This window comes from Anopheles bellator, chromosome 2, assembly GCF_943735745.2.
Source record: "Anopheles bellator chromosome 2, idAnoBellAS_SP24_06.2, whole genome shotgun sequence".
Taxonomy (NCBI): domain Eukaryota; kingdom Metazoa; phylum Arthropoda; class Insecta; order Diptera; family Culicidae; genus Anopheles; species Anopheles bellator.
Genome location: NC_071286.1, coordinates 83,302,066 through 83,329,886, shown reverse-complemented (window position 1 = coordinate 83,329,886; position 27,821 = coordinate 83,302,066). Strand labels below are relative to the sequence as shown.

The 27,821-nt window shown below is 51.3% G+C and overlaps 1 protein-coding gene across 1 annotated transcript; it reads left to right on the top strand.

The window, feature by feature from the left end:
* Nucleotides 1-2,628: 2,628 nt before the first annotated feature.
* Nucleotides 2,629-27,821, top strand: LOC131210061 (uncharacterized). Its single transcript, XM_058203254.1, is given in 10 exon segments — nt 2,629-2,804; nt 18,854-19,001; nt 19,122-19,285; nt 19,362-19,594; nt 19,678-19,961; nt 20,039-20,184; nt 22,420-24,009; nt 25,977-26,510; nt 27,286-27,503; nt 27,571-27,821. Coding segments are annotated over 10 exon segments (3,615 nt in total). The 3' UTR covers nt 27,693-27,821.

The following is a 27,821-nucleotide window of genomic DNA, read 5'->3' as shown; positions in this document are numbered from 1 at the left end:
GTATTGCGGTACCATTTTTTTTTTTCGGGGGTTTGGCGACTCTGCGTGCCTCTCCGAAAGCCGGCTGGCCATGAAAGCTAATCACTTCAGCAGCAACAAGTGCTCAAGGGCCTGAGCCGGTTCCGTTGTCGACGTTTCATGACGGTTGGCGGTGCGGTCTCCGCTGATGATTTATTTCGCTGCGCATGTTACACAACCATGGCAAAGTCGGTTTTCCGGAGTGGCAAATGATTTTGCATCACGCCACAAGCCACAACACAGCAAAGTAGTGCCCCGATTCTCGCCGACACTCGTGTTTTCTTTCTCTTCCAATTGGCACTGTGGCATTCCGCGGATCGGATCACTTTCCCGCTGGTGCCGTTGTTTCGGCCGGTTGGAGCGCTCATCATAATGCTTCTCGTGAATATATTTTTGAGTCATTTTTCAATTTATCGCCATGCCGCGAATGCCGCTGCCGAGAGTCGTGAGCCCTGATGATGGGCGGCCAGCATCGAAACAATTCTCACAGCGCAAGCAGATGTGCTAAATGAGTGCGAAAGATTGGATGTCGGTCGGTTGACGTGGCAGATCGTTTTTTTCCGGAACATTCTGGAAGCTACTGGCTCTTTCTTCGCGTCCGACGATAAGCAGCCATAATGTTTGTATCACACATCTATTTTTACTCTTTAATTAGTGAACAGCTATGTTATTTACAGTGCACCGAGTGAGTTGTTTCAATATGGGTCTGCTATGCCACCTTCGATTGCACTGAAAAAAATCATTTGGTTGCAACAAACACCACCACTCTGATTGGCTCCGTTTGACAGTTCAATGGAGTGTCAATCAGAAGTACATCGCAGAATCCTTCCAATAAAACAGCAAAACGGTCATTTATTAAACCACCCGTTCCATTCGAAACCAAAGGTATTCCTTGAGGTTAAAATATGGTCGGGCGTGAGGAAACCGTTCCCCGACTATTAGTTTATCTAATCACATCGTCTGCAAAATCAGAAGGCAAAGCAAGCATTGCCAAATCCTGCGCGTGAGTCACCTCGCGATATGTTCGCTACCATCGCCACGACAAAGGCGACGTTTCCCGTCAAACAACTGGACCAAAACTGGCGAAGATTTTATCGTATCGGTGGCGTACGTTTCAGGTACGTACGGAGCGCATTTTGCGCTCCCACCAGGCATCGGAATGGCGTGGGTAATTTACGACAGGCCGATAACAACGTTGATAAACACGATGCTAGACGCGCCAATTGTTGAACGGCCGCTGTTAACGATGGCCTCCGATGAATCAGAAGCACTCCGGCTTTCTGTGTGCAATGTTTGTCTATAATCAGCCCCCGGTCGTGTCTGCCATGTTGCGCTAAATATTTATATTGTTTTGCGACACTTTCCATATCCCTATCAACAACATTCTAGTGTCCCGACGACGGATCCCATGTGACCGCGGGCGCCGCTGTTTGTTTGTTTTTCGTTTGTTGCGATTATTGCCGATGCAATCAATTGCTGCATGTTGATAGACGCCCGGTGGTTGATGTACACGGTAGCTGGCTTGTTCGGCTTGCTCGGCGAGAAATGTTTGAAAAACACAAATGTCAATGCACAACAGCAACACGATCGTGGTCGGTGCAATCTACGCCGTTGATGGGTTGCGGAAGCCCGTATGGCAACATCCCTAAACAAACACAGGCGGTATTAGTGCGACCAATTAATCTTTCTTATCATTTTCACCGGGCCGCAGGTATTGGTTACCTTTCGGTAGTGGGGTTTTGCGGATTCCGAGAAAAAAAACGCATGAACCGAAAATGAAGGATGAGCTCGCTGGATTCTTATCGCGAGCCCCTAATCAGTTGGAATAGATTTCCAGGTTCAGGTGGAATTGGCCCTGTGGCCGTGTCCGACCACGACCGCGAAAGAAGTCGGTGTTATCGGAAGCGGAAACCCCGCTTTTTGATGATATTTTTCCCCCCTTTTCGCAAGAATTTTTTGTGGCTCAGTTGGGAAGTACATCCACTACTCGGTTCAGGGTTCAGTTTGGTGCCGTCCGTCAGACAGCGAGGGATTCCGGTACGTAACGGGTTTGCTAACGCTTTCGTCACTTCGCACGATAAGATTGCTGCTCCGATTTGGGGGATTGCATCTGCTTGGTTCCACTTCTGCGTTGCTTAACCGGGTGTGGGTCTAGTTTATCGAACGGAATGGACGGACATAGATAGGCGTATCCACTTTGACCACTCAATTCTAATGGCTCTCTGCGTTCTGTTGTTTTATCATTGCAGGTTTAAGCTTAATCCGATGAGCCGGGTGCTGTGCTGTGAGCTGAGATAGACCCTGTGCCTAACACACGCCGACGGTAGACGACCATCCGAACACGCCAAACCAACAGCCCAGAGTTTAGCCAGCATCATCGAGTGAATATCGGAGTCTGTTTGGTGGATATGATAAGATTCAGTCTGCGCAAGTGAGTGAAACACCGTAGTGGTGGGTCCTAGTGGGAACAAAAAAGTGCCCCAAACCCGGTGAGGTTCCGCGAAATCATCGGCGTGAAGTGATCGGCGTTCTGGTGCTAGATACAGCCTGTCTAAGTGGAATCGTGGTGACGGCTGTGCGGCAGTCTGTTGACCGCGCACCCCCTGGTGAATGACACTGATCGGGCCCGGCGCCCCAGGAATGGCATTTATGATGAAGAAGAAAAAGTACAAGTTCTCGGTGGAGCTCCACCTGGAGGAGCTGGTCGAGGTTCCGTTCCTGAATGCGGTGCTGTTTGCAAAGATTCGCCTGCTGGACGGTGGTTCCTTTCAGGAGCACAGCAGTAGGTAAGTTCTCGAGACACTCAACACACACCCCAAACTATATGGCCTCTACGGTCTCCGTTGGAACATTTTATGTTTCTCAACATACTTAATGTGTTTCCGGCCTCTGTGTCGCAATCAACAAGTCGGAACTTCCGTAAAAATGTAGGTCGCCCAATTCGGCGAACCTTCCGGGGAAGCAACACGACACGGAATCACGACAGGAAAGGTCAATACGAGCTACCCAAATTCGCGTGCCGCCGTTCTGTGGTCGTTATGTAAATGTATTCAAAAATCTGCCTCCACAAAAAAATGTTGTCCAGGGGCTTCCAAGGTTTCGCATTTCTGGTTCCCCCTACATGTCGTGAACCGCGTGTCGAAAGTGTGTCGAAAGCCTACGATTAATTTACACCCTTTTGGTTGACATTGAAGCATGGCTGGGGATTAACAATCAGCACAGTTTTGTGTTAGTTTGTTGTCCTTTTGCCAACCACGCAACAACCCTTTTCATAAATCTTTCCACCATCGGGCACGAAGGAATCATATCAAATCCCTTATGCTCTGCAGATTGCTGACTGCACCAAAAGGTAGCACACATTGTGCTTTACGTGCCAATATTGTGGCATCAATGTTTATGGTCATTCCAAACAACATTGGGGCCCGCCACCCGAACGTTTGATTTTAGCGCCAACATAACACAAGATAGTTACAGTGCCGATATTTGGGACCCTTGGGACGAAACGAGGAGTGTTCCCCTGTGTTCCGAGCCCGAATCCGTGCCAGAAAATTCCCTAAACAAACCGCCAAAGGACAGCACGTTCCACGCGGACGTGGAATATTCGATGCTCTACAACACTTCAAAAGCGACCACCGCACGGTAGTGGTCCTTCGACCGACGACCTTCTCTCTCTTTCACCTTCTACCACGGGCGCCTCCATCCGGTCCCCGAAAGGTCACCACTTGGGACCGGACATGCCCCACTCGGTGGCTCCGCAAGAAAGCTTCGGTTTGGACCGGTTCATCGATCACAGAGTAGCAACGGTTGCGGTTCCTGCTGGGTCGAAGCAATCACGGCGGAACAGCACACGTTCCGTGTTGCACGTCACGACACCACCACAAACCGCAGGCAGACACCGAAAAATGGATTCCAAAAAACAGCGGCGCCCATTACTACTGGACTGCCTGCTGCAACTTGGTCGGGACAACCTTGAAACGGTCAACCTTGCGTCATGTAAAAACTTAAACCCGTTTGTGGACAGTGTCCCGGCGGCTGGTGAGGCTTTACTACTACTTTCCAACACGTGACCACCACCAGAGTCTGACGTGCGTGTTTCTCAGTATTGGTTACGGTACCATTTGCCAATATCTGTTTTTTTTTGGGCACTGTTGGAGTTTCATACCAACAAAACAAGAAGCAGCATCATCACGTCGTTGTTGTGCTCTCGCCCTCTCTCTCTCTTTCACTCGCTGTTGTTTCACTTCACCGATCGGACATTATTGTGGCGATGCCCCATTCTGGTGCGGCTCCTCTAGCGATCAGTTGTAGGAGTTCATCAGACCATAGGGGGCTGATGAAGCTGTACGAACTCTTGGTCCGGAATGTTTAGCAGAAAGTGTGACCTCCTAGAAGTCACGTGACACCGGGCTACTTACTACTACACAGCATAATGGCGGTCATCGACACGTCGTCGTCGACCCTCGTTAGGTGCGGGGTACATTCATCGACATCAACCTCACCCAAAGGTAATTATAGGAACCAGAAAGACCGACCACTGGGCGGTGGCGTGTTGACGCTCAAGCGGATTGCCGGTGATTAGAGCCGTGATCGGTTGGCCAGGACACTGCAGAGCAGCAACAGTCTCCGTGTATGTGTAATCACAGCGTGAACTGGTGGGAGAGGTTGTGTGCGGGTCGCGGACTCTGGAATGACAGCGGCCAAGAAGGCGGCCTTATGGTGCTCGGCACGAGAACTAGCAATTTGGGTCACGTCACAACGGAAGCGAGTGGTTAGCCGCGTGGAAACGTTCCAATGCACGGCGTGGTCCTTGACTGACTCGGTGTTGGGGGTCAGCTCGCGGGGCACTTTTCTTTGTTCGGGTGGTCAAAATTGAGGCCCGTTAGGGTCAGTACTCGTAGTTTTCGTGGAAAAGCCCATAATGGATGGAAGGACTGTCGAATGGATCCAAAACCCGCTTCGAGTGGCCAGAAAGAGCGGGGTGATGTTCGGTTTGGTGAGAAATCATTACACGCCCACCGTTCGCCGCCCCCAATGTTGCGGCCAACACGGAACATGTTATGACAGTAATCGGTAGCGGGCGGCCGACTCTCTATGCTGATTGCAGCTGAATGAAATATTCAAGCCCTGCGATGTGGTGTGGTGTCCAGCGCTCTGAGGGTGTTCTAAGCAGGGCTTTCCTACTTGGTGTCGGCTTCTCTGGTGCGTGATTAAGGCGTTGCGCGATCCGTTCGGAGTGATCGTTAGCGTTGCGTTCGCCTTCGTGCCGTGTATCCTTATAATTACCCCGTGTGTCCCACGTGGAGCGAGCGAAGGGGGAGCGAACGCACGTGTCAATGAACCACGACGTGCCTCGTCGTCCTCCTCCCGGCCGGTCGACCGACCCTCATTTGCATAAATGCATTTCCGACCCGGGGCCGACCGTGGCGTTGTGAATGGCACGATACGTTCCTTTATTTTTATTGCTTTTCAGTGGATTACCCCCGGCGGGGCATATGTGGCCGACGCTCTGAATTAAGCCCCACCGGAAGTTCTATCATCAGACATCGTTTGCCGCACTCCTCCCGAGCCCCGAGAGACCTTCAAATTCGGGCGGCCCCGGAGGAGGAGACGAACCCTTCTCTGGCGGAGGGGCAGTAGAATGGTGGTGATACGCGTGGCGAAGAATTCAGGAATTGTGTCAACGGACGAAAAAGGGAAGAACATATCACATTCTAGGCGGCTGTTTTACTGCTGACCCCCCCCGACGTGGGTTGCATATGGGAACGGACGGTCCCGTCGCCCCATGAATTGACCAAATGACCTACTTTGGGGCGGCGGCGCGTACGGCAGCAGGCGAGCCGGCGAGTTCGTGCGGACGACCGTGACCAAGACGTCGGGATTGAATGAATTCATTTCTCTCTGTGAGCGTCGGATGCTAATGGGAAATTGCAAGTTGCAATTTGGCCAAAGTTTTACTGTAAAGCATTGGAAGACAATACTTCATTAAATACTTTACTGGAACTTTCAACTGGGGTGGCCTGTCCGTAGATCATCCGTCTGCGTAGTTGTGCCCGTCCTAATAGAGAATGGAACAAATAATTGTATATATTGTTTACTTCTATTTATACAAATCAACCAATAGTTCAATGTTTCTTTTTGATTTTCGGGTTAATTTTGGAATCTTTTGCGTTTTTGGCTTGCTTCAGATTTAGTTCTTGGTCCTTGCAGGGAATTTTCTACATCCAAGAACACTAGATCGATACACTGTTCGTAACTTGGCAACCGCAGAGTTACGAACCGTCAGTGCCTTGAAACTAGGATTACGGACGGATCAAATGGCCATTTGTTTGTTGTGTTCGGTCGGCCTCGGCTAATGCGCTCGTTATTTAAAGTCGACAAATGTGATCGATTATTAATTTAATGCTCGTTGAATATTTCATACCTTCGATCGCGCAGTCCTTGAACTATTTTTACCGACGTACGAGTCGGCGGTCCCCACAGCAACAACATGGCCCGCTGTTGTGGGCCGGCGACGATGGAGACCGACAAAACGGATTACAACATTTGCGACATGCTCTCTCTCTCTGTCTCTACGCAAGCTTCCGCCATTCACTACGCGGCTGCGGTCGAAATTCCAAACTGACACGCGCGTGTGTGTCCGTCCTGTTGGCCAAACTATGACGCCTTTTATCCCGAATTGGGGTCCGCGTCTAATGGGTGACCTCATAAAATTGGATTCGAGAATTCGAGCGTAGAGAACGTCGTTAGCACTGGGCCATCGCACATTCGACTTCTGTGCTGATCGGTCGGGGAATGATGGCGTGTTTGACAGTTCCGTGGAAACCTGCCGGGCCCGGGTTGGTTTGAAAACTTGGAGGGCACCGACTTCGAAACACACATGCTTCGCACCGGGGGCGACCCGGTACAGGAAAGACCGAAATCAATCCGCTTGATTTCCGCGGCACGCCACTAATTTGACACTGAAAATTCTGTAGTCTAAAACAACAACAACAACGATGGCGGGTAGCGGCGTGGAAAACACACGTTATTTTCGGGACCCGCCGGAACTCCCGCCGGAGGAAAAGCAGCACCACGACGCCAATGCCTCCCGTCGTCGCCATGGTCTATTTTTAATGACATTCCTATGCGTTCTTCTTTCTGCCGCGGCCAGCCTGACGGTGGCCGAGCACCGACCTGGACGCCGACAAGTGCCAGACTATTCCTGGCCTTCCGTCGTGCGTGCGTGCGCTAGTTCTCTGAGTTCTTCGGAAAGTTGGTCTTGGACTGTTTGGAAAATTTGTTTTGCTCCCCTCCGTCGGCAGGATTCGAGCGAACGAACTCGAGCGGACAAAACATGACCGTTGACAGGGCTGTGACAGGGCGATGGTCGAATAGTTGGGCGCGCTTCGGAAACGTTGTTTCAGGCGTTGTTGGTTCTGGATAGTTCAAACTCCGAACCACACCCGCAAAAGCTGTGACAGGACCGAGTCATCACATTCACGATCGGTCATTCACCATCCACCCGTCGGTGCCGGGACGAATCTTAATTAGCGGATTTCTCGCTAATGGCGCTCGCCTGCTGTGGTTGGGTCTGGTGCTCTCAACACAAGATACCTCCGCTCCGTTCCACGCCATGATGCTTGGTGGTGGCCTTCACCACACGACGTTGTCGATCGGTTTCCACATTCGACAGGTTGGCAACCGTGAAAGGGTAATCCGATACTGCCACCGGGGCGCAGGATGTGTAGTATGCTGCCTTTGCAACATAATGTTTTGCGAATTTCACACTGCGGATGATCACTCGCTCTCTCTCTTGAACGTGATTTAGCTTTGCACCAGATGTTGCGGTTTAAGGTGCTGATCGGCTTCGTTTTATGTTTGTTTTTGGCCATCAGCCGCTTCAAAGTGTTGTTTAAATTCACTGCTGCCCAAGGTTTTAAAGTATGGTTTTAGGTTTAGGCTTTAAAGTTTGTTGTATCAAAATTGGCTAAAAAGTCTCCTTAAAGACGTCATTATGGATGTTGCATTGAAATAGAGGTTCTCTCAACGCCTCCTTCGATTATACTGCCAGATCCTTGTGCTCTGGTTTGACACTAAAATATACAATCCAAGTAAACAATGTGTGCGTTCAGAGTTGTAAACGAAACCAATCGATCGGCACCATTAAAACAATGTTCGAAATAATCAAGCATCAACAGTAACATATTGAAATAATCGACGAAAATGTGTATAAATTATCGCAAAAGTGACTTTGAAAAAAAGTGGTTCGAGAATCCTGCGACTTTTTACGTAAGAAATTCGCCGTTCGTGCCATTCTGGAAGGCGGCAGGCACAGCAGCATGTCCAGTGCTGCGGCCGCGCAACGAACGTGAAAAGGTACACTTTCCCGTTAATTTAGAAGTTGCAAAGAAGCGACTCACAACAAAAACGGCTTCACCAGCAGCGCCGCGCGCACATGTCGCGTGTTGTCGCGGAAAAAGATGACGTTTTGTTTGTTTTCGCTCACGTCCGTTAACAGCAGCCCTACCGCTTGTGTCCTGGCCCACGGCAAACACCTTGGACACGGCAACAAGATAAAACCCCCATTCGGTTGACTGGCGAAACAATTACGCGACGATAAATGTGCATTTGTCGCCATTAGTCCCGCGAGCCCACAGCCAGAGGGCGGTCCCTATCTATAGCCTTACGCCTTCTTATTAAAATGGTTGGTGCTTGGTGGCCTGAGCGGGCTTTTGCTATCCGTTCCGACATATTTTTCCGACCCTCCCCCTAACCACCAATCCGGGCCATGTGGGCCTAGAACACGCTCCTCCGCCGATCGAAATGGCGAAATAATGAAGATGGCGACACGTGACATTTTACAGCCCGATGTCGCCCGATGCGCCCACCGACACCCTCGTGTTCTCGTGTTTGCCCATGTTTTCCATTTGTTGTCGGCCTTGCTTTACCGTTTGAGACCGTTGGGGCCCGTTTTTCTTTTTGCGAGATCGATTCGACAAGCAATAGGGAATCGCCGGTGATTCCCGGAAGCACCCTAGGAGGCCCCGTGTTGTTTGCTTTTTTTTGGACAGCAAACGAAAATCCGTTTCAAGGTGAATCGGTAGTAGATTGCAGTTGTTGCTAAACTCCGAAACAGACCCGGACCAGCAAAAAAGGCCAAATGCAGCCCGCCGGCAAATATGCAGCAGGCACACATTTGGAGAGCGCGAAACGCAAATGTCACTCGAAAACCTCCACCATCAGTTTGTCAATTTTGTTTGCGCGTTCGATTTTTGGATATTTTTGGCTCACGGCGCTCGGTGTGGGGTGGGAAGTCTTTTTAAAACGGTGATCTAGTTTCTTCTTTGTACTGGCCAACATAAGCCGCCGCCGAACCGAGAGCCTCTGTTTGTTGCCGCCCGTGTGCCGCTTTGGGTTGGATTTTTGGCCGATTTTCGGAACATCAGCGGAGACCCATTAAGAAGGAGGCCCCATCGCTTCGAAATCGCTTAAAATGGTGCAGCAGAGCAAATGTTTGCGTGTGTCGCTGTGGGCATCCCATTTACAACGGGGCCGAAGGACGAACGTGGACTGCTGCCGCCGGTGGTGGTCCCCAAAATACGTCATTGTTTTGCGTTTGCTGACGTAACTTTGCAACGGGGCGCACTCCAGGCCAACCTTGGTCGCGTCGCTCCGAGCACACGTAGTTGACACCAGACCCCGTTGCTGGGGGACCGTAGAGAAAAAAAGGGTCCCAGGGTCCTGGGTTTAAACGAAAAGCGCTTTTTCGATTTCGTTTATGCGACGTCCCGATGGCGTAACTGAGGCACATTATGTAACACTGAATTTAATCGACTATTCTTGGTTGTCCTTTCTCGTTGCATACTTTTTAAGGATTATTTAATCTTAATACCGTTTAATATCAGAAACATTGTAAGCTGTGTTGTGAAAGTTTCAATTTGATTTTGTAAAACTATGTTCGTTTTTAAACAATTTACCCCAAGCAATTAAAAACAAACTGTCTCAAATCAATCCTGTGAAAAGGGATAGTGAAAAAGTGGTTGCCTTTAACAGTTCACTCTTTTCGACAGCAGCCCTAGTGGCCTAGTCACGTTCATTCCATTAAACAACCCACTCAACAACTCGTCTCGCTTGTCTACTTACGGAACTCGGAACAATCCATGGCTGCCGTCAGAAGAATCAATGCGCCTTGCTTTCCAGTTTTACTCACGCATCTCCAGTGCTATGCGGCATCGATCGACGGCACCCGGTTGCGTGCTGGCGTGCAATCGTAAGAAAGCTAATTAATGTGTGAACAGCCCCGTCTCAGTACTTCCATTTCCAGAAAGCACAACCCCATTGACTTCACGCTTTTTTTTTGTGCGCTCCAATCGAACCGTGTCCGGTTCGAGCTCTAGGTTTCGGGACACGGCAGAAAATCATGCACGTTTTTCCCGACCATTGAGCGCATTGATTCAAAACTATCTGTTACCGTTATTTGAGTTTATTTGGGCCATTCTAGGACTTTAATTCTACTATTGATAGAAGAAGCCTGAACTGGTTTCCATCAAGTAAACTAATCAAGCTCCCCCTCAAGTTTCCTGGTAGGGTCACCAGAAGTGGCCCCGGTGAGATGATGACGCAATTACCGAGATGAGCACACTGCACCCCCCGTGCCACCGCTAGACGAGCCACGTGCCCGGGCGAACAAACACACCACTCGTGTGTTCCGAGTGTGGTGAGCTCGGAGAATTCAGAATATAGATTCGATACGAGGTTTCGCCCGGAACACCCGGATCTCCACGGTCCGGTCCCGGATGTGGCGGATTTGCTACGGCCCATGCTAGCTGCTTTCTCACGGCGATGGAACCAGTACCTGCGCTGTTGACAGCGCAGTGTCCGCGGGGATGATTTGTGGCTCTGAAACAGTAAGTCGTCGTACCGCGAGGGGGGGGGTTTCAAAATGTGATAAATAAATGGGGGTATCAGCGGCGGCGCCATCGGGCGAAAGCGTTGGTCCACTTCCTAGCACGGCAAACCTTTGATGGAACCGGGTTTTCTCGGGGATCCCCGTTTGAGGACATTTTCTCCGGTGAGTGTAGACGGACGTGCTATCGCGCTCCAACCGCCCCATAAAAGTGCGCGGCCAAGACAACTGATCAAACAACAAAAATGCCAGCGAATGACGTGGTGGTTTCCGCGGTGCAACCTGCATGTGCGCGTTTGATGGTGATGGTGAGCTGATAAGTAGAATTGCGAGCACGTTTCGCTCGGCACCGCTGCTGCAGCCACACGGATTGCTAATTGTAGCGTGCCGTGGCGTGCGCCGGGGTTTTAGACGCACCGAGACGCGGGAGAAATCAAGAGTTGCATCGATCTCCCGGGGTGGTGGGTGCAACGATGCACTTTTATGGAGCACGTGGTGGAGACGTTGGTGGAGAGCGGCCCCTATTACGCTGATGATGATGATGATGGTACGGATGGTGTCTATTAAAGTGGAAAAATGTTTGGGGTGCTGGTAGCGGTTGCGGTAGCTCCGGGTGCTGGTAGCGGTTGAAAAGGAAAACTCTGCCGAGTGGCTCAAAAGTGGATCAAACCCGGGGAGAACCCGCACTTCACCGGCGAAAGTCGTCAGGATGAGTTTGCCGTCTGAAAGGGGTTTTGCCGGGGTTCTCATTACTTTCCTATGAAGGATGCGAGAAAGGCACCAAGAAAAGTGGTTACAAAATAAAGATGAGATCGTGTTTCCTACCGGTGGTCCCTTTTTTAATGAGCCCCCTCGATCGATTCGGGCAAAGTATGCGCATTTCCAATTACGAACGGTGTACGGTGCCGTACTCTTTTTCGATCCATTTCCGCAATTATGTAAATTTTGTGCCACAAAATGATGATGGTTTATTTGGTTATAAACCGCCCCCCTTACTGACTTCTAGAGCAGCATCTTCAGAGCTCGTACGTCACTTCCCGATGGGGACGCAGTAGAAGATACTAAGTTCCCTTGCCTAGCCCTCGTCTGCTGCTCGGCTCCGGTCAGTGTGTTGTTGTTCTTCCACACCGGACGAATGTGGGTCAACAGTAAAACCTATTTTCCGGCTTTAAAGTGAGGGAAGGGTTTTTACAGGGCCGTACGGACACAATCTGGTCCGGCGCCGGGAATGTCTTCCGAAGCGCACCCGTCGATGTTTTATGACGTCCACACCGAAATGGGTTATTTAAATATTTATCCTTCACGTTTCGGAGCGCCCGAGTCGAGTCGTCCAGAGGGGGGCACTCAGGCATTCCTGCGTCGAAAGTGAAACCACGTGTTGTTGCCGGGAACCACGCCTCGCCGCGCACGAAGTGCTAAACAAAGCGTCATAATGGATGTTTGAAGAATGGTCAGAGAAAGAAGAGTGGTCGTTTCTGGGAACAGGCATCCTCTGCAACCGCTGTAGGAGCTGGCTGGGAAGAAGCCACCAGGTCGAGGAAGAAAACAATGGAGCGGGCGCGTAGACACATTCCCCGAGGAAAACATTAGTCTATTGCACGACCGGTGAGCGGGACAGCCCAGCATCAGCGCGGTACAACATTACGGTCTCTAATGTATTATTGACCATCGACAACGATGATGACCGACCGACCTGGGTGCACGCGCAAGATCACGTCAATTACGCGCCTTTCATAGAGCAGCCGCAGTTGGTGCGCGTTGCTAGGTTACATTCTCCGTAATGAAGTTACATCACCGCCGCTTGCTAAGTGTGATTTAACGTCACCACCGTCCGTCCAGCGCTCCGTGTAAGACGTTTTTCCGCATCGTCGATCCCGCCTCCTGCGCGATCTACTAAATCAATGCTGGTCGATTGTTGCGGCGAGAATGAGGTGCGGCCGGCCCAATCCTTTGCATCCATCGGTGGCGGATTGAAATGTCTTCCTGGATGTGTTTTGAGTTGAAGAAAAAAGTATGCCGCCGCGGCGATTGCATCATACTAGAAAGAGCGAGAAAGAGTGACATAATGAGAGCCAGAGCGAAGATTTGAACTAATATGAAGAGGACCAACTAAGCCACCAGAACAAATGTGTGCCGCCGATGGAGCCGCGGACTGGCGATGATGGAGCAACACCACCAGCCCCAGATGCTGATGACGGTGGTCCCAAATGCGTGGCGTTCACACGCGCAGCGCAGGAGGACCACTTTATGGACGCCGCGTTGCGGATCTTCGTTCGTATTTTTGCCTTTTTGGTATAACGCTTCAAGCTCGGTCTCGGACGGGGTGTCGAATCGCGGAAAGAAAACGAGAACGAAGAATGGTGGCCGTTACCATAAATCATCCGCATGTTATTGCGCCGTGGCCAGAATGCTCCCTCGCTGGCCGTTATTGGACCGTTGGACTCGAATTTCAATTTCTTCTGAATGTTTATAAAATTTAATGGTTATACACTTTTAACAGGGATGGACGTTTCGTAACTTTATTTTTCGTGTGACGTTGTTACGGCACTCACGATCACTTCACGCTTTCACGATCTGTCATGGCGAACGCTGGCGAAAAATTTGCTCAAATGTTTGGTCCTGTTTTGAACAGTTTTTAAAGTTATTGCAAAACCGATAAGAAGGAGTTCTTACTGTCAACGCTCTAAAAAGGATTTTTCTTGCCCAAATGGTTGCCCAAAATCTGTGAAATCGAAACCGTAAAACAGTCACAGGAATCAATGGCTAGAAGTTAGTATCGCTCGTTGACTCGCTTCAAACCGGAACAGGCCAATCGTTCTCGCTGTGTTCCAACTCCAGTAAAAGTGACACCATCATTGTGAAACACGGCCCAGATCGGATCGGGTTATGGGTTATGAAAATGATGACCATTTTCGAGTTTCGCGTTTTAAGTGTCACACATAAACTTCCCCAGCCCGCCCAACAACCTCTCTTTGGTGGCCGCCACCCCGGGGGCCGCCAAAACCATTTACCGCCTATAATATTCCGATTTTTTCACTTTGCTCACTCACGAAACGCTTTCTGCACACATACGGCCAGCCGGGCGTATGTGTGTGGCGCTCGAAACGCCTGTCATCATCATCATCATCATTGACAGCAGCAGCTTTCGAGGCGACGTGATCGTCGTCGTGATAAAACGAAAGCTATCGGCGGCGGCGGTGGCGGTGTCCGACGGTAGTAAAACCCGACCCGATTGGGCCACCGGCAGCAATTCGCTTCTTCCGGAGAATCAATTTCATCACCGTTTGCACGTGCGCCCGCACACCCCATAAAGGCCAGGCGATCCGAGCCCCCATGATAAATCGGCGATCGGTAGTGTGAAACTGCATTGTGCAGGTGTCAAGGAATCGACCGTGATTAACAACGCACCCGACCCTTGAACGTCTTGACTTCTCTAACCTTCTTCGTGCGTTCGCTAATTGAAATAACCCCCCCTACTGGCTATTGGAGCCGTGAGACGGATCTCAAGACCGTGCGGAATGAACGCTCTAAATCGAGGCGTATTTGGCGATTTGCATCTTTCGGGGACGATTCACTTAAACGTTTCTGCCGTTTCGCACCGGCCATATTTACTCGGTTTTTCTATCAACAAATTCCTCTTGGAGTCGAGTTCGTGGGTCACGCACATGATACTCCAGAGGCCGGAGCGAAGCATAACGGCTTAGAGCGCGACCGAGGCTCTCGCAGTTCGCTGCCTCCCAAATCCGCTTCGCCAAGGCCGTCAGTTCCGGCCCAGCTGCCAGTGCGCGACCGCGTCCAACCTTCACCGTTTTGCATCACTAACGAGCCGTTGTAGCATGGCGATGGTCTGTGCCATGTGATCGGGTCGGATCGGGCACCTTTCCACTCACCCAGTGCTTCGGATGCCGTAAATGCACCTATGGCCTCTACGGCTATATGACCTCCACTGGGTGCTCCTCTCGTGTGTGCATGCAGATTGCCGGTGTCCAGCAAAAACCCGGTGCCAACCCACGCCAAGTTCAATGTTGTCCGGCCAAGAACGCGCCGACCGCCGTGTCGACTGCACCCTCTTTTGGTGTGGGTCGCTCGAAAAGCGTTAAACAAATATGCAAATATGCAGTGCGCAGCCGACGCGGGAGACCACCTCCGGGTGACGTTCCGGATGATGCTGATGATGGTATCACTGGGAGGATTGATGGGTCCGTTGGCGATGGCGGCCCCCAGATTCGACTTGTAAAGTTAGAGGTCAAACTGTGCGATTGCCGTTTGCGAAGAAGTTGGCCGATGGAGGTTGCGGTGTCCTTCACCCTCCAACAGCTGATTCCAACCGCCGGGGCGGCAGTGATGCGGTTGTAGCTGGGGTTGCCCCGTACATTGCCCCTATCGCTAGGTGGACGAGGAAGTCACGTTGTGTGCTGATTAGTCGGCGTCTCACGATCGACTTAGTCGGGGACTAGCAGCGGGTACAGCGCTCCGGCGTAGCCATTGCGTAGGTTCTCGTGGCCATTATTCATTGTTCACTATTTTTATATCATTCCGCGGCCGAGGAGGAATTTGTAGGAAACCCGTGTCTGATGCGACCGTGGCAAAGAGCTGTGGCAGAGAGTGTAGGATGTAATCGAATCTGGCTGTTGTTGCAGTAGCACCACCGATGACATGACCCAGCCTCGGTGCCTCGTTGAGTCACGGGACGGGCGGGTTTGTTGGTCCTGTTGCGTTCTTCGATCGGAACTCGTTTGCCCTGGTGGTGGCGTAAGACTCTTTTCTTAACTCGATGAGACAACGTTCATGCACACACGGAATGCGGCACGTTCGATGCTTCGATGCCATTTTTTCGTTTGTTCAAAGTTTTAGGGATGTTGCTAAGATTGTTTACATCATTTCTTTGGCAACTTCTTACCAAAGAATACTTGATCGATACGGTTAAAGGTTGACAGTTGAACCGTCCGGAGCTGTCACCGAACTGTTTGTTTATTTTGTTTCATGCTAAAATTCTTCCCGCTTTTGAGTAAAGGTTTGACAACATTTTTACGATCCAAAGCAAAGCCTTGGGCGATGATGGAATGGGTTTTTTTCCATTTCATATTAACAGCAATTGATCGGTGGTGGCTAACTTCGATTTTTACGCTGAGCTCATTAGTGTGGTGCGGCCCCCCTTTTGGGATGATGAATGATACCGGAAAACTGCGCGACACTAAGCGTGTGAACTGCGCGGGCAATGGCTCCTAACTTTGCCCATTAATTAGGGCCGCCCAGCAGCAGCAGCGGCAGCAGAAAACCTTCAATAAGCAACGACAAACGATAGGCTTAGAACGTGGCTTCCTACTCTGGGCGTACTCAAATTGAGTCATGCTTCGCCCCACTGATAAGGTTCCTCGGTTCATGGATGGCAGAGGAGTGGTCTAGAAGTTGGTAGAAGTTTCTCGATTATGACCTCTTTCTTGTTGACATTCTTTAGCAATTAATTAAAGCAAGTTTTATCCTGTGCGCCCTTTTTGCTCTAGTTTCGCAATTTAATTTCGCCTTAATTTTGTGACATTTTAAATAAAACACTTTCTATGTTGCCCCTTTTAATCGCTCTTATTTTGATTCATCATTCACCAGTAAAGGGTGCCGATGTTTATTGATCACTGCCATTGCCATTGATAAATAATTTAAGGCACGATTTCCACCATCTTTATGTCTGTCGCTACGACGTCACGCACGCATTCAGCGTTCGATCGTCCTTTTCGGAGAAGCGTTGCGTGTTCTCCACCAACTGTGTGTCCCCTTGGTCCTGCGACCCTGCCGCAGCATGATTGATGACCGGTTTGGGGGCGGTTGGCCGTCGGGCTCGGGCACTCTTCGGTTTTGATCGAATTAGGGTGGTGCCACCATCGGAAACCGATTTGGTGTCGAACAAATGTCAAACACCTCTCCTGGAAATGTCAATCCGAAATGATTCAGCCAGTCCTACTGGCATAGGTCCGGCTTTTTTTTTACGAATTATGCTATGGTACGGTGCGGGAAAGTCGATGACCGCGGATCGACGATGTAAGCGCTGTTCAGGGGGCTGCTGGTGGCCGCTGTCCTCGTTGTCGTCGTCGTTACTGCTCTCTTGCCGCGGTGCGCGTCGGTGACTGTAATTTATTCGATTTTCATATCACTTCTTGCGGCCAATTATGTTGTTTGGCTGGCATTTTCTTCGTGCGCTGGTCGGACGGTCGAACGGTCGGTGTCGTGGTGATTTATGGGTTTTCCCGTCCGCGGCTCCCGTTCCGTGTCGCCCAGAGACTGTTTACGCATGCAGCCGGAGGAACGAATATTAGATTTGCTCCTGACGCCCGCCCGTGGACTGTGGGGGAAAAACAAATCATATCTGGTACGGCCGGTGCTGGCACGACGCAAAAACAAAACAAATAGAGTCCGTTCCACAAATCGGTGGCGCAAAACAAATTGGATGGTGGCCTCATTTTCATTGGATTGGAAGTGTACCCCCTTTCGACGGTTTATATTAAAATCGCTAACGGGCGCCTTCGGGGGCCGTATTAATAAATGCCACCTTGAAATCGTATTACGATAAGGCGCTTAAAGCTAAAATGTTCGAGGACGATGAGTGCGGAGTGAAACGGGCGCGCAGATCGCTGCGCATTCATGAGTCGCTAAACTGGGGCCCAAACAACGCCCCCACGGCCACGTGCGAGGCGATGCGTGTAATTCGATCTCCCCACCGTCCAGGCGCCTGCGTATGTTGCGCATGACGCGCATGCCGATGTTTCGCTCGCTTCCCGTTATGAGTACAGTTTTTCCGGTACAACAAATTCGATGGACTGACCATCCATCGGACACCCGAGAGGATGAGTCGGTGTGCAAATTTCACTTTCAGACAACCACCACGCCCGTGGGGGAAATTGTTTATTTCCGGCTTCCGACATTCCGGCTTCGGGGATTGGTGGAAAAAAAACGGAATCGAAAAATTAATCTCATTTCCTTCGCCACCAGGCGAAGCAGTAATGCAGGCTACAACGTTGCACTAAACATCGACTTCAATCATGTTCCCGGCTCCGGAACAATCGGAAGCGGCCGGATCGAATGATTCTCTACAATCAGACACACTTCTACGGATGCCCCCGTCGGGCTTGTGGCCCGCAACGTGATGTTGAGCGATGCAAACTAATTGCATTTTGTCGACTCGGCGACGACGGCATGAGTCTCTGTCCCCCGACGTCGCCTCCCGACTGGGTTTGGGTTGGGTCGAGTTTAATCCATTTCCGCCGGCGACATTCGACAGTCGGTGGCAGCGGAGTATTATTGTCCGTTGGATGGAAATTGAATTCAGACTATCGGGAGGGCCCACGATTGACCGCGGTGGTGGCCTATCAGTGCCCGGAATCGCGTATGTGCATATTGCTTTCAGTAATTCCTTAATGCACCGCTCAGCCGCCATTGTTGGGTTGTAAATCACGGGAGGCCATAGGGAAATGCAGATCCCATCTGGTTCGACCTTCGGCCCACCCGGGTCCGTCAGAATAAAGGGCGGTAAGAAAATGGCATTCACTGACCGTGAACTAGAAACACTGTGCCTGCCTGTACACGACGGAGTGGGTCGGATGGGTTATCAGTCAATTTTGTCAGCCACCGTTTTTTCTTTGTCATTGCTGACGGCGACTCTACCATTTCTACGGCGGGTCTCAGGGAAGTCACGAAAGGTCACCCTTTTTCCGGGGGAGGTGCACTGCACGAAAGCCGCCTTTATCACGACGGAACGTGCACGAAGGACATTTTACTCCCCGGGCGGTGCATGCAAAACATACAATACAATGTTACTTTTTTATGGTCACACATTCCATCGGGTGGCCGAAGGCAGAACAAAGTGTCAAATCGGTCGCTGCTAGGTCCGTTTTTTCCACTTGCAGCTGCGTTTCAATTGTTTTAATGACTTTTTAACGTTCTTGTGCGCTTACTTTACAGAGAGGAAGTAAAAAACCATACCGTCAAGTGGGGCCAGAAGTTCGAGTTTCCCTGCAAGATGACCTCGAACGCGTCGACCGGCGTGCTGGACCCGTGCACCGTGCGGATATCGGTGCGCAAGGAGATCAAGGGTGGCAGGAGTTACCAGGTGAGCAGTGCGTGCGCCTGGTGTGTCCTCGGACGTGGACCGATGGCACGAATGTTAACGGCAATGTTTGTTCTCCCATTTTTTTCTTTTCGGTAACTTCGACGGGCTCGGACTGAGTAGAAACTAGGATTCACAGATCTTAACCTGGCCGAGTTTGCCGGTTCGGGTCTAACGTCTAGGAAGTGCTTGCTCGAGGGCTACGATACCCGGCACCGGCAAGACAACTCGATGCTGAACGTGTCGCTGCGTATGCACATGATCCAGGGTGATATTTTGTTCAAAGTGTAAGTAACTGGCCTCCGTCGGCGTTCAGGGTGAACCAACAAGCTAACCATGCCGTTTTCCATCGCATTTCCACAGTCCTTCTCCAAGTCCAAAGTCGAAGACGGCCCTTCCACAGGACAATCTAACGCTCGGGCTGCAACCGGCCGACCCGACGATGCCCGGCGGCCCGGCTGGCGCTGGCCCCGTCGTTACGCCCGTCGTAACGCGCGTTTCCACCAAAGATGAGGCAACCGTGGTGGTGTCCGCGGTGTCCACGTTCGACTCGTTGCCGAAGAAAAAACCTGCGCAAATTCTACCGACGACGATAGGTGCGCGTTCACTGCCCAGCCGATGGCAGCTTCTTCTGGAAGGATGCGTACAAACGTTAGTAACCGGGCTTCTGTCGTTCCAGAACACCAAATTTCGACGGAGATGGACCCACTGTCGTTCATTATTACCGATTCCGGTATCTCTGAATCTTCCGAACCGCCATCGTCGCTGCTGGACTACCAGTCGAACCTGCCCATCGTGGCCACGCTTCCCGCGGCGTCCAGTGTACCGCCGCAAGTGGGGATCGGTGGCGCTCCAGGGTGTGCAGGGCAGCAGGTGGTGGTGGGCTCCGGAACGGCTGCGGTCGCCAGTAGCGGTGGAGCAATCGAAATGGGTCATTCCCGTAACTCGAGCAATACTAGTCAAGTACGTGGACTGCCCCTGGTTTCCCTGTGGTGCGCTTTTCACCCAACGCTTTTCATCCTCTTCTCACCCACAAACAGATGTCCAAAGGTTCCGGTTACAGCAGTTTCTCCCACAGTCAGCACTCGCGGCAAAGCTCCGAGGGAGACTCGGGTCATCAGAGGTAAGTAGTGCAGTTCAGAACTGTCCCCGCCCGTTTTGTTGATGGCCTTCCCCACCGTGTGTAGTATCGGGTTTTCGTTGCTCGGCGTATGACAAACCATCGTTAGATTCGTTCTCGGTAGCACTTCGTTCACTGTTTCCATAGGCGAACTTCTTCTCTCTCAACTTGTCTGGTTCTCTTCTGCATCTTTAGTTTCTCTACACTCGATTTTCCCTCCTCTTTCTATATGTGTGTTCAAAATTCGTTTCTGCTCTGCAACATTGAAGGACTCCCGTTGCTGTCCGTCCCTCCCTTGTTACTGTTATTATCAGTGAGGTTTGCTAGCGGGGCGTATGACATTTTGATTTTCTCACGTTGAGAGTATACTTTAACAGTGCATTAGTTTATCCTTTCTTTCCTTTTATTCACTTTCAACATCGTTTTTCTGACGAGCTAGCAAAAGCTCAGTCACTTGTATTTCGTGTCACATCTTCTAGTTGTGCTTTAAGTCGAACTTCTCAGAATGTGGATATTGTGTGTTTTCTATTTTAACTTTCGATGTTTTCCCTCCCGGTTTAACTGTTAGCTGTACTTCCTTGTGTTGCCTTAGAATGTATCTGAAGGCAGTTCCGGAGAATGGATAACATCCATCGATTGAGTCTCTCAGATAATATACTCTATCTTGTCCTACGTTCCAAGCCAGAGCCGCTAGCAAAATGCACTACTAATGTTCAATCGGTCTCTTAAACGTGTTCTAACCTTCTGGGTGCATTTATTAACATCATCATGTAGATTCAGCTAACCAATAATCTATCTAACCGCACGCGCTGGTACAGGTTTCTGGGGCGTGTTCTCTGTGTAACTAACTTCTTTATTTTCCTAACACTTGCTACTATAATAATATGCCTTCCGAGTTCATCTGTTCAGACATGCAAATATAAGCAATACATTGTTGAACTCAATTTCGCGATTCAATGGTCTTGCCTGACCGCTTATGGTTGATCGGGCACAAAATACTACCTTGTACAAAAAGTTCCCGGAATTCATTTATAAAATTGTTTATGGTTAAAAATCTATATTATCTCTTTCATAGTAATCCCCATGGACTGCTACGCACTTATTCCATCGCTTGATCCAGTCCTCAAAACGTTTTCAATCTCAATCTTCCTCAGTGGAGATATTAGTGCCATTTTCGATTTTTCCATTATCTGCTCTCGTCTGCTGAAACGTTTTTGCTCTTAGCAGAAGTCACAGGGGATCAAACAAGGTTCAGTGGTTTTTGGGTGGTATTCGTGATGAAACGACGTCAAATTTTGATGGAAATGCGAGTGACAGTTGACAGCTGAATACTAGGAGCGCCACACGGCGGTCATTCCGGGAACTGCTTTATACAAGATATGCTAGCTTATCACGACTTGGTCCCTATTTTGTTGGTCGATCAATTCGTGTAAATCGATGTCACCCGAAATCTTTTGCCTATTGGCCATAAATATTGAGTCACACGAAACATTGGACTATTTAAATGGAACCGATTGATGGTGGTTTACAACCACAAAACACTACCTTGAGTTGGTAGTTTCAAGAGCCATGAAATCAGCGCAGTCCTCCAACGTGCTGCCCATACGATCAGCCCAAATCTCGCTGCTCCATCTCGCTCTTTTTCTCTTTCGCTCCCGCTTACTAAACAGCCCGTACGATCGCTTTCTTCGCCCACCAGTAGTAACAGATTACGACCCCGACACCGGCTGCCGATCGGTCTTGGCCCATCTCTAGAGTAGTTGCTATCATTAGTGCCCGTTTTAGTTCCCCTCGGGAAGCCCCCATGTCGTGTGGTCGTATCACCTTTCACCGCGTGATCGCCGCTTTTCCGACCGATATTTTCTTTTTTCCCACAAACCAAACCAAAACTATCGCCGTTTTGAGAAATATGTTTTTTGATTTCGCCTTTTTCGTTTTTTCTCTCTCTTTTTTCTTTTTTTCTTCCTTTCCCCATTAATTCCCTAACGCATTGTTTTGTTGGTTACCTATGGTTTTGTTTTTGGTTTGGTACTCATTCTGACCCATCAATGCGATGATACGGAATCCAACACCACCCACATACACACACATACACACCAACAATGTGTGTTGCGTCCCAAAACCCCCTTTGTCCGCTGTGTGTCCGCGGTTGCCTTTGGATTCGATACGATCCGACTCGATGCGATCGGATCGTGACACAAACATGTGATGCGCGGATGCGAATCCCAAATCGCACTCCCGGCGACCTGTGCGACGCCACGACGGATACAAAAGGTTCCGCCTGGGGTCCGCGGTGAAGAGCAAACCGATCGTTTCGGTGTCCTCATCGGCGTCGTCACCGTCACCGTCGCAGTCCCTAGTGAACGGTAGCGGCAGTCGTGGCTACGTGAACGCTAATAAGAAACTTTTTGCCAGTGGCGGCAGCAGCGGTGGCGTCGGCGCTCTGCGGATGACCCCCACGCGGACGGTGACCGCCAACAAGCTGCTGATGAAGCTGCGCCTCCCGCAAACGCCCACCTCGGACTCGGACGGCGAGCTGTACTCGACGCCGGACATGACGGTGCTGTCGGACGGGGGCAGCGAGGATCGGACCGAGTCCGGCCTCGAGGAGTTTGGCACGCCGACGGCGGAGATACCGCTCGCGAAGCTGGTCAAAATCAAGAGCATGAACAATCTGGCCATCCCGAAGGGTAGAATGTATCCGGACGACGATGATGGCGACGACGTCCAACGGGATGCCGCTGGGTACGGGGCCACGGATGACCTGAGCGTGCTGTCCGGTGGCAGTCCGGCGCTCGCACTGAACCTGAGCCGCATGAAATCGCTCGGCAATCTGTCGGCGTACGAGCGCGACTTCGGCGACACGCCGGTCGACCTGCTGAAGCTGAAGAAGGACTTCGAGACGCGACGGTTCAGCTTCGCGAAGATGAAGTCGCTGACCGACCTGACGATCGATGACGAATCGGACGATGTGCTGGTGCGCCGGCGGCGGCAGGTCGAGGTGGAGGACGAAAGGAACGCCGCTTCGAGTGGCACTGGTGTGCCCCGGTCCCCGACGGCCTCACTCGGTGGTGGAGTATCGATCGTGGGCCCGGCGGCCGAACTTCCCTGTCGCTTCCTGCCGTTCCAGATGCGCAACTCGTTCCACAGCGGCGTCTACCGGAAGCGGTCCGGAATCGGTTACACGCGCTACATCGGTATCGATGACGATTCGTCCAGCTCGGCGGTGACGGCCGGCCCCCTGCAGGGTAGCAATCTGACGAAGATAAACTCGCTCGGCACCATCCCGACCGTGGGGCTGGAACCAGTCGATCACGTGCCCTTCCTGACGCCCAACATTGGCCGGAAACGGTTCGCTTCCAACTCGACCACCACGAGCGTCACCAGCAGTCCGGATGAGAATGAGCAACCACTGGTGACGGTGCAAGCCAGCAGCAGCAAGGTGGTGGTGCGTGGCTCGGGTCGCGGCACACCGTTCGAGCGTAACTTCCGGAAGAGTGCCCCGATCGGTGGCGACGTCCCCGGTGGGAGTCTCTCGTTGGCCAACGCCAGCTGCTCGTCGGCCTCGGTCCAGCAGCTCCCGATCGGCAGCTACTTCCGGCAGTCGGACAGCAACTTCTACAACATCACCCGCAACTATCCGATCGGGAAGTCGTCCTCCGCCAACCTGGAATCGCTCAAACACCGCTCGTCGTACAACAGTTTTCCCCTGAGCCTGGTGAAACAGGCCAACGGTTCGGCCGGTGCCGGCCCCGAACCCAAGAACGTGCCTAGCGGGGGCAGCGGGGGCCCCAAGAAGCCCGCCCCGACGAAGGGAGGTGTCGTGGCCGGCTCGTCCTCGGTGGTTGCTGTGAACCCGGCGGCGGTTCCGGGAAACCGTGTCTATCATAGGTAATGACGATTTTCTACCGCCCCACGCCCGCGAAAAGGCGTGTCCGTCACCATCCGCCCGGAAGCGGCGTTGTGGCGGGTACTGTGTGGCGTTCGTCTGTTTGTGTTTGTGGCGTCCGAAGTAATCGTTGTACAGAAAAACGGTCAAGGGGACACGGTACGGCCGCTGGTTGAGCCTCTTAACAACGGTGTAACGTAACACACCGGCTCCGTTTTGTTTGGTTTGTAAAATACTACTTGCATACAGTAGACGAGACCGAGTAGAGCATCTTCATTTGTTCGTTAGCCATCGAAATACGCGCCATGGAGACGCCCAGTGCCTTGTGGGTCACCATGCGTCTCCATCGACTCCATGGCGAGTGTTAGCTGTGTGTAGTGATAGTTCTACACATACTTCATCCTCACCGAGACACTTGTACCGAGGCCCCAGAAAGGGGGTTTTCATGTAACATGTCTCTTCAGATCACTCAGGAACACGGGCTAGGGACCAACTTGTGAAAAGTGTTGTACAGAAAGCCAATGGCTAACAAAGCATAACAAATGAACGACGTATGTGTGCATTGGTGTCTATAACTGTCATAACCTTTCCCGTCCATCGCATTCCATAACATTTATTTTAAACACTTTCTAACGGTTAGCTTGTGTGTCCCTTTAACGGTGTTTGTCCCCTGTTTTTTTTTTTTGGTTACCTTAATTTAACTGTTGTGTTTAACGTGTGAAGGGTTTGGTCGAGGGCGCGCTCTGTGTTGCTGTTTGCTGTGTGCCTACCTTCCTTTAAGATTGATCAGCTCACGGACGATCGAACGGTGTGATCGGAGCCGGTGTGAAGCAGCAGCCAGCCAGCCAGCCAGCCTGCCCAACTGTGGGGCCCGTGTTTTGGTTTCATCTTCATCTTCTAATTTCCATCATTTGCTCTCTATTGTTTTTCGTTCTTTTTTTCTCTCTATCTCTTTCTTCTCCCTCTCGATTCGACGTTTAGATTCCGCTCGGTAGTGCGGGTGGTGCTTAAGTTGATCATTAAACGGCAATCGAACCACCAAACGGCACACGATTGTCCGAAGTCTGTGTCGACCGCCACCACCGGCACTGCTTGCCATTCTACCTCCAAATCTTCCAATTCTTCTACCAATACCACTACCACCACTACTACTACCACTACTACTACTACTACTAGCAGTGCGACGGTGCCAAAGTAAGGACCCCAGTAATCGGCTAGCACTCACAGAACACACTGCAAAGCTCCTGCATTGTACACGAGTTGGGTTTCTGTTGTTTCGGTTCGTTCGTTGTTCGTTTGAAAGTTGCGCCGAAAAAGGGAAACCGTTTTAACACACCACCCCGTTTGGACCCCGTTCGCTTGTGTTGTCGTAAGCCGTGTTGTGTTGCACCACTTTCGTGCCAGAGAGTCAGCAACTGTCCCCCGATTTTTCCCAAGCCCCTTTCCATTTGTTTTCACCATTCCCTCCGCGCGTTGTGTAGTGTCCAGTAGAAGAACTAAACTGTGATCATGCACCGCGGAGCCACCAGATTGTACATTACCGATGAATGGCGTGTGTTTCAGATTGTCCTGTTGGGGGGTCGGCTTTTTTTTTTGGGAAGCATAAGGGCACCAAAAGTTTGTAAATTTTCGCACAAACAAACACACTAGAGAAGTAGTGGACACAATGTAATTCGCAGTTCGCACTAGTATGGGCCAGTGAGTTTTAGTATTTCATCTTTCGAGTCTTTCGACACCCTTTCTTTTTGACAATCACAAAATTTGGTTTTGATTGGTTTATATCTTTTTACACTCCTTCGCGATCCTTTTTTCCCTCCCATTCCCGTTTACCCCGATGAAGGATTCGATTTTTCACAGACCCCCGTTCCTGTTGGTTCCCGTGTTTTTGTGTTCGCCAATCCGCGGTACTCTCGCGGTTGTCCAGTGTGTCTACCAACTAACTCTTCCGACCACCCCACCCCAAATACAGGAACATTTGCGGCCTCCACCGGCGCTTGCTGGACGGTAGCACCCGCCAACTAACCTCACTAACGCTAGCTACACCACCTACATCCGGCGCCGGCGCCGGCGGAACGACGTCGTCGTCCGGCTCGAGTGCGATCAGTCCATCGTCGACGGGTACGTCGGTCGGCGCGGTGGCCGGTGGCAGCCTCGCCGGTAGCACCGGCGTCGGTAGCGCTCCGCCAGGAGGAGGAACAACGATCGGTCCCGGCCCGCCAAGCGACCACGTGGACGATGGGGCCGCCTGCCAAGGGCCGGGGACCGGCGGTCTTCCTGGCGGTGGTGGTGGCCCGCCCGGAGGAGGTGCTATCGGGAGCGCCATCGGTACGCCATCGTCCGTCCCTTCGCCATCGTCCTCTGGCGGCTGCAGCGAGTCGATGCTCAACAACGGCACCACCACCACCACCACCATCATCACCACCGCGGTCACCGCCGCCACTAACGCCTCATCATCTCTCAATCTGCCATCTTCGCTTGCGCTCCGACGTCCCAGTGCTAACATGTTTGTGTTTTACTACTTCCTTTTTGCCATCGCTCTGCTTGTGCCCCTCCCTTCGTGTACATTACTCCTTGCAACCCTGGCTTTGGTTATGTTTGCTGTGGCCGTGTTTAGCATGCCCGTTGCTGCCTGTTGACCAAACTGTGACCCATCGAAACACCCGGATTGGAGCGCTATTCTTGCATGCATTCTCACATCGTTTGCACATATTTTGCGTAATTTTGTACAGTTTTTGTTGTCTGAATGTTTGTTGCTTGCATTATTTAGGGTGCTCTCTTTAGTTCGAGTTCTTGTTACCCTCTGATTGGTGCGTGGTTTCATTTAGTTTTCCTTTTTCTGTGTTTGGTATTACGGTCCACAGTGGAGTGTGTCTGTTTACTGTAAAAAAAGAACGAGTGCGCCCAAAAGGAACTCTGCGACGCCCCTCGCTAGGAGTTCGCTAGGATCAGAACCGCGTCAATGGCTCGCGATTGCATCCGCAGGATCGCGCACCGCGCATTTTGCTACCGTTTTGGCTTGCCTCAGTACCGTTGATGTTTGTGTTTTATCTCTTTCTCTCTCCAAACAAATGACTAGCTCCTTACGATTCCCATCACACACTAATAAGAACGTTTCGCTTCTGTTTTTTTTCTTTCCTTTCTCTGTTTCCTGTTTTATGTTACGATGTGTTTTTTTTCTGTCACTGTTCCACTACCCTTCGTTCCGAAACGCGCCTCCGCGGCCACCGTTTGCCTGGCGAACGTGTTCCACGACCATCGCTGGGGCGCCACATGTTAAGAAACCCCAGTTCTAGTTCAATCCCCATGAGTGAAACCGGTTCACTGGACCGCATGAAGTCGGCGGCGGAACGCAGGAAAAAGGGCCCCGGACTGGACGGGGACGGCGGTGCGGCACCGACGCTCTCGGGCCGGGTCGAGGGCACCCGCGTCAACACCGGGTTGATCATCGACGAGCTGCTGAAAAACACCAAACTGGACCATCTAGAAGATGCCGAAAGTAAGCTGTGTCTGGTGAGCCTTTGCCGGAGCTTCCTAATACCACGACCTGTTCGCTTCCGTTTTAGATCCCACCGGACTGGCGCTGTACATCAGTAGCGACGGTACGACGATGGTTGGCAGCCACGAGGTGCGCTCGCGAATGCCGGCCGGAGCGTTCAAGCAGGTGGTCATGGAAAACCCGAGATAGTAGCAACAGAGTAGCAACCAGCGACAGTTCCAATCGCTCGATCCATCCATCTGACCGCACCCGGTAATGCCGCCGCCGTCGGCCGCCGGCATCGCTCGTTAGCCGTCGACTAGTGGGGCGGTGGAGCCT